Source organism: Chiloscyllium plagiosum, unplaced genomic scaffold (genome assembly GCF_037043375.1).
Source record: "Chiloscyllium plagiosum isolate Xiang-an unplaced genomic scaffold, Cpla_swu_hap1 HiC_scaffold_5, whole genome shotgun sequence".
Classification (NCBI taxonomy): Eukaryota; Metazoa; Chordata; class Chondrichthyes; order Orectolobiformes; family Hemiscylliidae; genus Chiloscyllium; species Chiloscyllium plagiosum.
Genome location: NW_028270143.1, coordinates 55,954,635 through 55,967,421, shown reverse-complemented (window position 1 = coordinate 55,967,421; position 12,787 = coordinate 55,954,635). Strand labels below are relative to the sequence as shown.

Sequence of the window (12,787 nt, the reverse complement as noted above, 5' to 3'; positions counted from 1 at the left end):
AATGGGGTAGTGAGTGCAGAGGTGCCACTTGAGATCACCTCTGGGAAGAAAGCTCAGTTGATCTTAAGCATGGTATGTGGACTTGGAGACCTCCATTTGATCCTGACATTGGGGTCCTGAAGCCTGCAAGAGAAACCTGCTCTGTGTGTCAGTTTGGAGGCCTCATGTTTTTCATTGTAGCAGCATGAAAATACAACTTTTCCAGTAATTGAATTTTAATGTATAGAGCTTAATTTTAATCAGATAAATTCAGTAGAAATCAAAGGGTATGCGTAAATGAATGTTTTTTGAATTGGCTGGAAGTGACTATTGTGTGCGAGCAAGCCTCTTGCTTTTCCATTTAGATAAATGACATTGGTTCACATTTTTTCAACACCTCAGATTTTCATCCTTGTCTTTAGTTCTTTTTCATTGCCGAGCCTTTCCCTGTATGTTACTTCCTCCAACACAACAACTCCCTGAAACACTTGCTTTGACTCCACGAGAAACATTACCTTCTCAAAACCTGAAATGCTCACTTCCTCCCCCTCAACTGACTTTGCAATTTTCCTCCCTAAATCTTTCTACCTTCTCCTCCTTTAAGACACTTTTTCAAAACCTACCTCTGACCAAGTAATTTAGTCAGCTCATTCAATTTTCTCTTTTGGCTGAATAACATGGGACTTAAAGTACAAGAATCATTAATCTCATTGAAGGAAGCCGAAAAAGTCCATATTAGCTCTCTTTATCACAGTATAGTTGATTCCATACCCTTGCTCTAACCCAGTCCACTTTTAAGTTTATTTCCCTCAAAAGGCTTCCTAAGATTAGATTTGTTGTAATTGATAAGATCTGTATGAAGGAACTGAGGAAATTATTGCTAAGTTTGCAGATGACACAACAATAGGAGGAAGAGCAGGTAGAGATGAGGAAATGGGGAAGACTGCAGAAGGACTTGCATAGACGAGGAGAATGGGAGGAGAAGTGGCAGATACAATACAGTGTGGGAAAGTGTGAAGTTATGCAATTTGGTATGTAGGGTAAAGCAATGGAACATTTTCTAAATGGGGAAACGCTTCAGAAAACCAAAACATAAAAGGACTTGGGAGTCCTTAAGATTTTTGTAAGAGTAACATTAGGAAGGATATTGCAATGTCAGTATTCATTTCAAAAGGGCTAACACACAAGAGCAGGAATATACTGCTGCGGCTGTGTAAGGCTCTGGTCAGACTGCAGTTGGAATATTGTGAGCAGTTTTAGGCCCTGCATATAAGGAAGGATGTGCTGGCATTGGAGGGGGTCCAGAGAAGGTCCACAGAATGATCCTGGGCATGAACAGCTTATGATGAGCAGTTGTAGACTCTGGGTCTGTATTTGATGGAGTTCAGAAGGATGATGGAGTATCTCACAAAAATGTAATAGAATACTGAAACACCTGGATAGACTGGACATGGAAAAGATGTTTTCCATAGTAGGAGAGACTCTGACCCGAGGGCATTGTCATTGTGAAGAAATGACTATTTAGAACTGAGATGAGGTGGAACTTCTTCAGCCCAAAGGTGGTGAATCTGTGGAACTCATTGCTGCAGAAGGGTGTGGAGGCCAAGGCCTTGAGCATCTTCAGACTGAGATAAATAGGTGCTTGATTATTAGGGGATCAAAGATTATGAGGAGAAAGCAAGAGAACGGAGTTGAGAAACATATCGGCCATGATCGGATATGTGAGGAGCAGACTCAATGGATCAAATGAACTAATTCTGTTCCTATATGTTATGGTTTTAAGAGAGTGATGACAATAATTTACATAAGAGAATGGTGTTGCTGTGAGTTGATGACAGCCCATCAAGGGGCCATTGTAAGCTCTGAAGACGAATCCAAAATACAAAAGAAAGCGTGGAAGATTAGTAACAGATCTGGTTCAGTAAAATGTGAATTACAGTTGACAATATATCAACGACCTCAAACATGAAATTCAATATTTCCTCTCCACAGCTGCTGCGTGCCTGGCTGAGTGTTTCCGATGTTTTGTGCATATTTATTTTCTTGTCTTAAAAATAAATAAAATACATTGATGACTAATTTTTTCCTACTTCATTTCTAGAATTCTACAGCACTTCAACACCAGCCCAGAAGAATATACTGTCATTTTTACATCCGGAAGTACAGCTGCTCTTAAACTTGTTGCAGAAAGTTTTCAGTGGACCTGCACAGAGCCAGGAGGCACAAGTCAGTTTTGTTACCTAACTGACAATCATACATCTGTCGTTGGTATGAGAGGATTGTCTGCTTTAGTTGGTGCTCTAACTGTTCCAGTCAACCACTCTGAAATTTATGAGGATAAAAACAGTCTCAACAAGGACAATGCAATGTGCAAGGAGGAAAATTGTCACATTCCTCATCTCTTCTGTTATCCTGCTCAAAGCAACTTTTCAGGGACAAAATACCCACTTACTTGGATAAGAGATATTAAATCAAAAAAGCTGTATCCTTTTAGCAAAGTCCCAGGAAAATGGTATGTGTTGCTAGATGCAGCCTCGTTTGTGAGCACCTCGCCACTTGATCTCAGCGTACATCAAGCAGACTTCATCCCCATTTCTTTTTATAAAATATTTGGGTTTCCAACAGGTTTAGGAGCCCTGTTGGTGAAGAATAAAAGTGTTCATATGCTGAAAAAGAGATATTTTGGAGGAGGAACGGCAGCTTCTTATTTGTCAGGAGAAGATTTCTATGTTCCTAAGCAGTCATTAAGTGACAGGTAAAATGTTCCTCTTTCAGAGTACATTTTCAGATATTATTTTTTATTTTATGTACTTGTCCATCATTGGCTAAAATACGTTCATATGCTGTCAAATATTCAATTTTTCCATCAACTAGCTTTTGACTTTTGATTGAGTCACATGCAAGAACAATATTGCAAAAGGATTTTTTTCATTCTCATACTTGTGTTATGAGTAAAATAAGTCTCCAATTTTTCAAAGCCCTAATCGAAACTTTTATATTAAATCAGGACAAATTCTGACCACTGCCAAAGAGAAAAATTCCAATTAATCCTTCTCAAAAAGTACAGTTTACAATTTTAGGACTTCTCTCTTGGCATTAGGCAAGAACTTTCAAAAGCTGCTTGGAGGCAGATGTTCGCAGGTAAAGAGGATGGCTGGAAAATGGAAAGCCTTCAGAAATGAGCTAATGAGATTCCAGAAACAGTAAATTCCTGTTAGGGTGAAATGAAAGGCTGGTAGAGGTAGGGAACACTGGTTGACTAGAGAAATCGAGGGTTTGGATAAGAAAAAGAAGGAAGCATATGTCAGGTATTGACAGGATAGATCAAGTGAATCCTTAGAAGAGTATAAAGGCAACAGGAGTATACGTAACAGGGAAGTCAGGAGGGCAAAAGGGGCAAATGAGATAGCTTTAGCGAATAGAGTTAAGGAGAATCCAAAAGGTTTTTACAAATACATTAAGGACAAAAGGATAATTAGGGAACAAATATGGCCCCTCAAAGGTCAGGCAGCATCCAAGGAGCAGGAGAATCGACGTTTCGGGCATAAGCCCTTCTTCAGGAATGAGGAGGGTGTGCCAAACAGGCTAAGATAAAAATTGGTGAGGAGGGACTTGGGGGAGGGGCGTTGGGAATGTGATAGGTGGAAGGAGGTTAAGGCGAGGGTGATAGGCCGGAGAGGGGGTGGGGGTGGAGAGGTCGGAAGAAGATTGCAGGTCAAGAAGGCAGTGCTGAGTCCGAGGGTTGGGACTGAGATAAGGTGGGGGAGGGGAAATGAGGAAGCTGGAGAAATCTGCGTTCATCCCTTGTGGTTGGAGGGTTCCTAGGCAGAAGATGAGGCGCTCTTCCTCCAGGCGTCGTGTTGCCATGGTCTGGCGATGGAGGAGGCCAAGGACCTGCATGTCCTTGGCGGAGTGGGAGGGGTAGTTAAAGTGTTCAGCCACAGGGCGGTTGGGTTAGTTGGTTCAGGTGTCCCAGAGGTGTTCTCTTAAACGTGCCGCAAGTAGGCGGCCTGTCTCCCCAGAGTAGAGGAGGCATGATTTTCACTTCCCCGCCCCCCAACGCCTTATCTTCACCATGGACATCCAGTCCCTATACACCTCCATCCCCCACCACAAAGGCCTCAAAGCCCTCCGCTTCTTCCTTTCCCGCTGACCCAACCAGTGCCCTTCCACTGACGCCCTCCTTCGATTGACTGAACTAGTCCTCACTCTGAACAACTTCTTTTTCCAATCCTCCCACTTCCTCCAAACCAAAGGAGTAGCCATTGGCACCCGCATGGGCCCCAGCTATTCCTGCCTCTTCGTCGGATATGTGGAACAGTCCATCATCCGCAGCGACACTGGCACCACCCCCCACCTTTTCCTCTGCTACATCGATGACTGTATCGGCGATACCTCGTGCTCCCACGAGTAGGTTGAACAGTTCATCCACTTTACCAACACCTTCCACCCCGACCTCAAATTTACCTGGACTGCCTCAGATTCCTCCCTCCCCTTCCTAGACTTCTCCATTTCTATCCCGGGCGACCGACTCAACACGGACATTCACTATAAACCGACCGACTCCCAGACCTACCTAGATTACACCTCCTCCGACCCTGCCCCCTGTAAAAACGCCATCCCATATTCCCAATTCCTTCGCCTCCGCCGCGTCTGCTCCCAGGAGGACCAATTCCAATACTGAACAACTCAAATGGCCTCCTTCAGAGACTGCAATTTCCCCTCAGACGTGGTTGACGATGCTCTCCACCGCATCTCCTCCACTTCCCGCTCCTCCGCCCTTGAACCCCGCCCCTCCAATCGCCACCAGGACAGAACCCCACTCGTCCTCACATACCACCCCACCAATCTCCAGATACATCGTATCATCCGTCGTCATTTCTGCCACCTCCAAACAGACCCCACCACCAAGGATATATTTCCCTCCCCTTCCCTATCAGCGTTCCAGAAAGACCACTCCCTCCACGACTCCCTCGTCAGGTCCACACCCCCCACCAACCCAACCTCCATTCCCGGCACCTTCCCCTGCAACCGCAAGAAATGCAAAACTTGTGCCCACACCTCCCCCCTCACTTCCCTCCAAGGCCCCAAGGGATTCTTCCATATCCATCACAAATTCACCTGCACCTCCACACACATCATTTACTGCATCCGCTGCACCCGATGTGGCCTCCTCTACATTGGGGAGACAGGCCGCCTACTTGCGGAATGTTTCAGAGAACACCTCTCGGACACCCAGACCAACCAACCCAACCACCCCGTGGCTCAACACTTTAACTCCCCTCCCACTCCGCCAAGGACATGCAGGTCCTTGGCCGCCTCCATTGCCAGACCATGGCAACACGATGCCTGGAGGAAGAGCGCCTCATCTTCTGCGTAGGAACCCTCCAACCACAAGGGTTGAACGCAGATTTCTCCAGCTTCCTCATTTCCCTTCCCCCCACCTTATCTCAGTCCCAACCCTCGGACTCAGCACCGCCTTCTTGACCTGCAATCTTCTTCCCGACCTCTCCGCCCCCACCCCCTCTCCGGCCTATCACCCTCACCTTAACCTCCTTCCACCTATCGTATTCCCAATGCCCCTCCCCCAAGTCCCTCCTCACCACCTTTTATCTTAGCCTGCTTGGCACACGCTCCTCATTCCTGAAGAAGGGCTTATGCCCGAAACGTCGATTCTCCTGCTCCTTGGATGCTGCTTGACCTGCTGTGCTTTTCCAGCAACACATTTTTCAGCTCTGATCTCCAGCATCTGCAGTCCTCACATTCCCCTCAAAGGTCAGTAAGGCAGTCTTTGGGTGGAGCCACAGGAGATGGGGTAGATACTATACGTGTATTTTGCATCAGTGTTTACTTTGGAAAAGGACATGGAAGATAATAGAATGTAGGGAAATAGATGGTGACATCTTGAAAAATATCTGTATTACAGAGGAGGCAGTGCTGGATGTCTTGAAATGCATAAAAATGGATAAATCCCCAGCACCTGATCAGGTCGATTTTTCTGCTCCTCGGATGCTGCCTGACCTGCTGTGCATTCCCAGCAGCACACTCTCAACCCTGATCAGGTGTACCCTAGAGCTCTCTGGGAAGCGAGGGAGGTGATCGCTGGGCCCCTTGCTGAGATATTTGTATCATCGGGAGTCACAGGTGAGGTGCCAGAAGACCGGAGGTTGGCTAACGTGGTGCCAGTATTTAAGAAAGGTGGTAAGGACAAGCCAAGGAACTATAGGCTGGTAAGCCTGACGTCGGTGGTGGTCAAGTTGTTGGAGGGAATCTTGAGGGACAGGATATCCATGTATTTGTAAAGGCAGGGACTGATTAGGGATAGTCAACATGGCTTTGTGCATGGGAAATCATGTCTCATGAACTTGATTGAGTTTTTTGAAAAAGTAACAAAGAGGATTGTTGAGGGCAGAATGGTAATCGTCATCTATATGGACTTCAGTAAGTCGTTCGACAAGGATCCCCATGGGAGACTGGTTAGCAAGGTTAGATCTCAAGGAATACTTGGAGAACTAGCCATTTAGATACAGAACTGGCTCAAAGGTAGAAGACAGAGGGTGGTGGTGCAGGGTTGTTCTTCAGACTGGAGACCTGTGACCAGTGGAGTGCCACAAGGGACTGGTTGTCATTTATATAAATGATTTGGATGCGAGCATAAGAGACATAGTAAGTTTGCAGATGACACCAAAATTGGAGGTGTAGTGGACAGCGAAGAAGGTCACCTCAGATTACAACGGAATCTTGATCAGATGGGCCAATGGGCTGAGTAGTAGCAGATGGAGTTTAATTTAGATAAACTTGAGGTGCTGCATTTTGGGAAAGCAAATCTTAGCAGGACTTATACACTTAATGGTAAGGTCTAAAGGAGTGTTGCTGAACAAAGAGACCTTGGAATGCAGGTTCATATTTCCTTGAAAATAGAGTCACAGGTAGATAGGATAGTGAAAAAGGCATTTGATGCTTTCCTTTATTGGTCAGAGTATTGAGTACAGGAGTTGGGAGGTCATGTTGCGGCTGTACAGGACATTGGTTAGGCCACTTTTGGAATATTGCATGCAATTCTGGTCTCCTTCCTATCGGAAAGACGTTGTGAAACTTGAAAGAGTTCAGAAAAGATTTACAAGGATGTTGCCAGGGTTGGAGGATTTGAGCTATAGGGAGAGGTTTAATAGGCTGGAACTGTTTCCCAGGAGCTTCGGAGGCTGAGGGGTGACCTTATAGAGGTTTATGAAATCATGAGGGGCATGGATAGGGTAAAAAGACAAAGTCTTTTCCCTGGGGTGGGGGAATCCAAAATTAGAGGGCATAGATTTAGACTGAGAGAGAAAAGAGACTTAAGGGGCAACGTTTTCATGCAGAGGGTGGTACGTGTATGGAATGAGCTGCCAGAGGATGTGGTGGAGGCTGGTACAATTGCAACATTTAAAAGGCATCTGGATGGGTATATGAATAGGAAGGGTTTGAAAGGATATGGGCCAGGTGCTGGCAGGTGGGATTAGATTAGATTGGCAAGGACAAGTTGGACCGAAAGGTCTGTTTCCATGCTGTACATCTCTATGACTAAATGACCCCAACCTATGTTGGCGTCATCGCCTGTTTCATGTTTTAGATCCATGCGAAAAGTAGCTTTATTCTTAATACATCTTGTTATTTTATATTTTAGCAATGTTTATGTTATGTTTGACTACCATGTACTTTTGAATGTGTACTCTAAAGTAAATAGTTAGCTATGGCTCAGGAATATTCTCATTTAAGTCAGAAGGTTCAAGTCTCCCTTGAGGACTTGAGCACAGGTATCAATTTCCAGTAGAGTACTGAGGGAAGACTGTATTATCACAGGTGTTGTCTTTTGGACAAGCTGTTAAAGAAAGATCCTGCCATCTCAGGTTGATGTAATAGACCCATTGACATTATCCTGAAGCAGGAGAGTCTGTTTTCCCAGTGTCATGGCCATAAGACCATTAAATATAGTAGCCAGAATTAGGTCATTCAGCCCACCAAGTCTGCTCCATCATTCAATCATGACTGATTATTTTTGTAATATTTATTCCTGAATCAGCAACACAACAGATTCTCTGGCCATGACCATATTTCTGTTTGTGTGGACCTTAAATTGAGCAAATTTGGGATGTTGTGTAGTTGTGAAAGCTGCTATATAAATGCAAGATTTTCTTTAAAATAGTACACATGAAATGTAAGGAAGCAATTTTACATGTGGGTTCCAGTGAATATACACTCCATTGAGAACTGGTACGAATGTGATGGGTGTGGTGTGCCTTCAGTCAAACTCCACCAGTCGCACTATTAATCTAAATTTATGGATTCAGTTAGCAAAATGGCCAGTCTCACTCTACTGTACTACTACCCAGAAGAGAAGAAACATTTACTGCCCTTCTTTAATGAACTCAAAGTATCTATTTATTATGAACAAAATTTGTTCTTAATGTAAGTAGCAACTAATAATTAACACCTATGATTTCAAAGTAAAACTATGTTGCCTTAATCCCACACACATACTAGCATCTCAAAAAGACAAGGTTCAGCAAAGATCATAGGTTTTATTTTAAAGAAAGGCTAAAGGGGAAAAGACTCCCTTGGGCCACAGTCTGGAAATAAAGGATAAAATGTAATAACTTCTCATGTCTGCTGAAATTTCCTGTTGGTGTAACTGGATTGTTGAAGATGTAGATTGATAATAAATAAAAATCGAAAAAACTGCTAATGCCGGAAATCAGAAATAAAAGCAGAAATTGCTGGAAAAGCTCAGCAGGTCTGCAGCATCTGTGGAGAGAAATCAAAGTTAACATTTCAGCTCTAGTGGCCTTCCTTAGAACTGATGGTAGGTAGAAAAATGTTGGTTTTTATGCAGAACATAGGGTTGGGGGAGCAGGGAGGGAGTAAGGAGTAAATGAAAGGTGCAAATAGAGTGCAAAGAGAGAGAGAAGAACAGTTGGACTTGCAAAAGAGTGGATAATGATCAGCCTGGGAGAATGATAAGCTACTAATGGGAACTAATAATGGCTAACAAAGGGTTATGTATAACAGCAGACTATGTGATAACAAGGTCTAGTATGTAGGGTTAGGGTAAGGGTTTGGGAGAAGGTGCCTCCACCCCTAAAATAGTTGAACTCAATATTGAATCCAGATGGCTGTAGAGTTCCCAAGCAAAAAAATGAGGTGCTGCCTTGATGATAAATGTCAGTTCTGATTCTATTCAATTAGGATTTGTGTCGTTAACAATTGGTCAAGGTCCACTATTCATGCTCCACCAGGTAGGTAGAAATACTGGTAATTGGAAACTATTATATTTCCTAAGGATGTTGAAGAAGCAGGAGTTTTTGGGGTATCCACTCAACTCACTGACTTCTGGGTCTGAAAAAGCAGAATTCTAAGACCAGAGTTGGTTGCTAGATAACTATTAGCATAAGACCCTAGCCCTGTCAAAACTGTTTTCTTTCTTCAGTAATTGCAGCAATAAATTTCTTCTGCCTTGCTTTGCTTAGCTGCTTCTCCAAAGTCACTTGATTATCAGCAAAACAGCAGGTAGCTTGCAGCAGATGTTAGACCTTTGACGTCAATAATTAGCAGGTCAGAGCCCACATACTGCTGAATACAATTCCAAGATATCGCATATTACTGCTCAATCCAGATGAATGTCCAAATAATTCTAGCTTCCTTCATATTGTGCTCCAATACAGCATGCATTAGAATGCCCATGATTTTCTCATCATGTGTGACTGGAATCACTACTATCTGCCCCTGCCAGGAGTATAGACCTTGAAGATTATTATCACCATTAAACTCTTGTCAACAGCCCAACTCACCTTGTTAATATTCAGCTTTCTATCTCAGTAAACTTGCCACATAAGCTAGATGTCATTGCGGATGCTATAACTCAGAAACAAAAATAAAATTGCTGGAAAAGTTCAGCAAGTCTAGCAGCATCTGTGGAGAGAAATCAGCGATAACGTTTTGGATCAAGTGACCCTTCCTCCAAACTGCTCTGAGGAAGGGTCACTTGACCTAAACATTTACTCTGATTTCTCTCCACAAATGCTGTCAGACTTGCTGAGCTTTTCCAGAAATTTCTAGTTTTGCAACATGGAAACTGAAGTGGACATGTGGCAAAGCTTGCTCTGAAGGGCTTCGATGATATGCTTTAGGCAGTAACATCTCAGGGCATGCTCTTGGGGCAACACCACCTGCATTCCATGTCCACATGTATTGGCATCCAATATGTGCTGGCCTCTAAGAACTGTTGTAAACTTCAGTGATGCTTCTCGGGCTGTACCAGTGACTATCATTGTAATACTACTGTAAGGACACTGTGTGTTTGGTGACATGGACTCAGCTCATACACTGGATCAGAATACATTTGATGGTTAAGAACATTTTAGATGAAGGCATAGGAGACCAAGAAATTGATAAGAAAGGGAAGAATAATGTGCAGGTTAGGTGAATTGGCCATCCTAAATTGCTCGTAGTGTTAGGTGAAGGGGTAAATGTAGGGGTAGGGGTCTGGGTGGGTTGCGCTTTGGCGGGTTGGTATGGACTTGTTGGGCCGAAGGGCCTGTTTCCACACTGTAAGTAATCTAATCTAACCTAATAAACTATGAATGTAATCTTGCAAAAAAAGGTAAAAATGGACTGTAAGAGCTTCTCTGGTATGTAAAAAGAAACATTTGTCTAAGATGAATGTAGACCCACAGAATCAGCAGAATTTATAATGTGTGTGTTTTCACTGAGGAAGATATCAGAAATCTCCCTGAAGTTTAGAGACCCAAGTGACTTGAGAGAGTGACGATTTGAAGGGAATTTGTATTTGTAAGAAGGTTCCACTGGAGAAATCAACAAGGCCAAACATTGATCAGTTCCTGAGATCTGATAGTGTACAACTCAAAATGTTGAAGAAGGTGCCTGTAGAAATAGTGGATGCATTGGTAGTCATCTTCCAAAGATCCATAGGTCTAGAATGATTCCTACAGTTTGGAAATACGCAAGTATTACCCCACTATTTATGAAAGGAGCAAAGGAAAACAACAGGGATTACAGACCTGTCACCCTTACATCAATTGCAGTGTAAAAGCTAAAGTATCATAACATTCCACCACCTTCATTAAGTCTGAGTGCTGAGAGTTTTGTGGACAGCTGTTAATAAAGGGTCACTAAATTTTTGTGTGTATGTGTAGTGGGGAGAATCACAATATGGCGAACGTGACAAGCAAATAAACAGAGGGTTACTGTGGATGCCTCATTCAAAGACAGGCAGCACCTGATTAAGGGTCCCGACACTACAAAGGGAAGGAAACCTATTGTGCCCAAACTTGTAAAAGTCAGCAAAACCCAAGTGAGCAATTAGTGTATGCTTTCAAAGGTTACTAGAGTGTAGTCAGTCCACCAACGATCTTACAAAAGCGCCTGTAGATTGAAAGTGCTGAGATGAAATCTAATGCAGGAATTTTCTCGGATTTATGTTTTCCAAGTTGGGTTTGTTTGGTGAAATAAAAATTACTTACAGCAGCCTTTGAGCAAAATGACATTCAATACTAGTCCTGATTTATTGCCATTTGAATGAAACATAATTTATTGTAGGAAATATAATTATTGTCAGAACAATAATCCTAGAACCTTGGATATCTAGGAAAATGCAGGACTGGATAAGAAGGAAAAGAGAGGCTTTTAACAGGTGCAAAGGAAACAAAATCCACTGGAGTATAGAATGTGCAAGGGGGATCATAAAGTAATTAGGCAAGCAATGAGGGGCCATGAGAAAACACTCATAGAATCCATACAATGTGGAAACAGGCCCTACGGCCCAACAAGTCCACACCGACCTTCTGAAGAGTAACCCACCCAGACACATTCCCCTACTCTACATTTTACCCCTGACTAATGCACCTAACCTACACATCTCTGAACACTATGGCCAATTTAGCATGGCCAATTCACCTAACCTGCACATCTTTGGAAGCACCCAGAAGAAACCCATGCAGACACGGGGAGAATATGCAAACTCCACACAGACAGTTGCCCAAGGCTGGAATCAAACCCGGGTCCCTGGCACTGTGAGGCAGCTGTGTTAACCATTGAGCCACCATGCCGTCCATACCCTATCCACGCTCCTCCTGATTCTATAAACCTCTAAAAGGTCACCTCTCAATCTCTGACGCTCCAGGAAAAATAGACCAGCCCATTCAGCTTCTCCCCATAGCTCAAATCTTCCAACCTTGGCAACATCCTTGTAAATCTTTTCTGACCCCTTTCAAGTTTCACAACATCCTTTTGATAGGAGGGAGACCAGAATTGCATTCAATATTCCAAAAGTGGCCTAACCAATGTCGTTTAGGGCCGCCATATGACCTCTCAACTCCTGTGCTCAATGCTTTGACCAATAAAGGGAAGCATACCAAATGCCTTCTTCACTAACCTATCTATCTATAATTCTATTTTCAAGGAACTATGAACCTGCACTCCAAGGTGTCTTTGTTCAGCAACACTTCCTAGGACCTTACCATTAAGTGTATAAGTCCTGCTAAGATTTACTTTCCCAAAATGCAGCACCTCTGGTTTACCTGAATTAAACTCCATTTGCCACTCCTCAGCCCTTTGGCCCATCTGATCAAAATCCCGTTATAATCTGAGGTAACCTTCTTCGCTGTCCACTACATCTCTAATTTTGGTGTCATCTGCAAACCTCCTATGTTCACATCCAATTCATTTATATTAATGGCGAAAAGCAGTGGACCCAGCACCGATCCTTGTGGCACACCACTGGTCAAAGACCTGCAGTCTGAAAAGCAACCCTCCA

The 12,787-nt window shown here is 43.5% G+C and overlaps 1 protein-coding gene across 1 annotated transcript in view; it reads left to right on the top strand.

Moving 5' to 3' along the window:
- The window catches only part of mocos (molybdenum cofactor sulfurase), a 234,128-nt gene that overhangs the window by 42,947 nt on the left and 178,394 nt on the right, over positions 1-12,787 (top strand). The window contains exon 4 of the mRNA XM_043690069.2: positions 2,081-2,734. Within this exon, the coding sequence (XP_043546004.2) occupies positions 2,081-2,734 (654 nt within the window). The remainder of the gene's footprint in view (positions 1-2,080; positions 2,735-12,787) is intronic.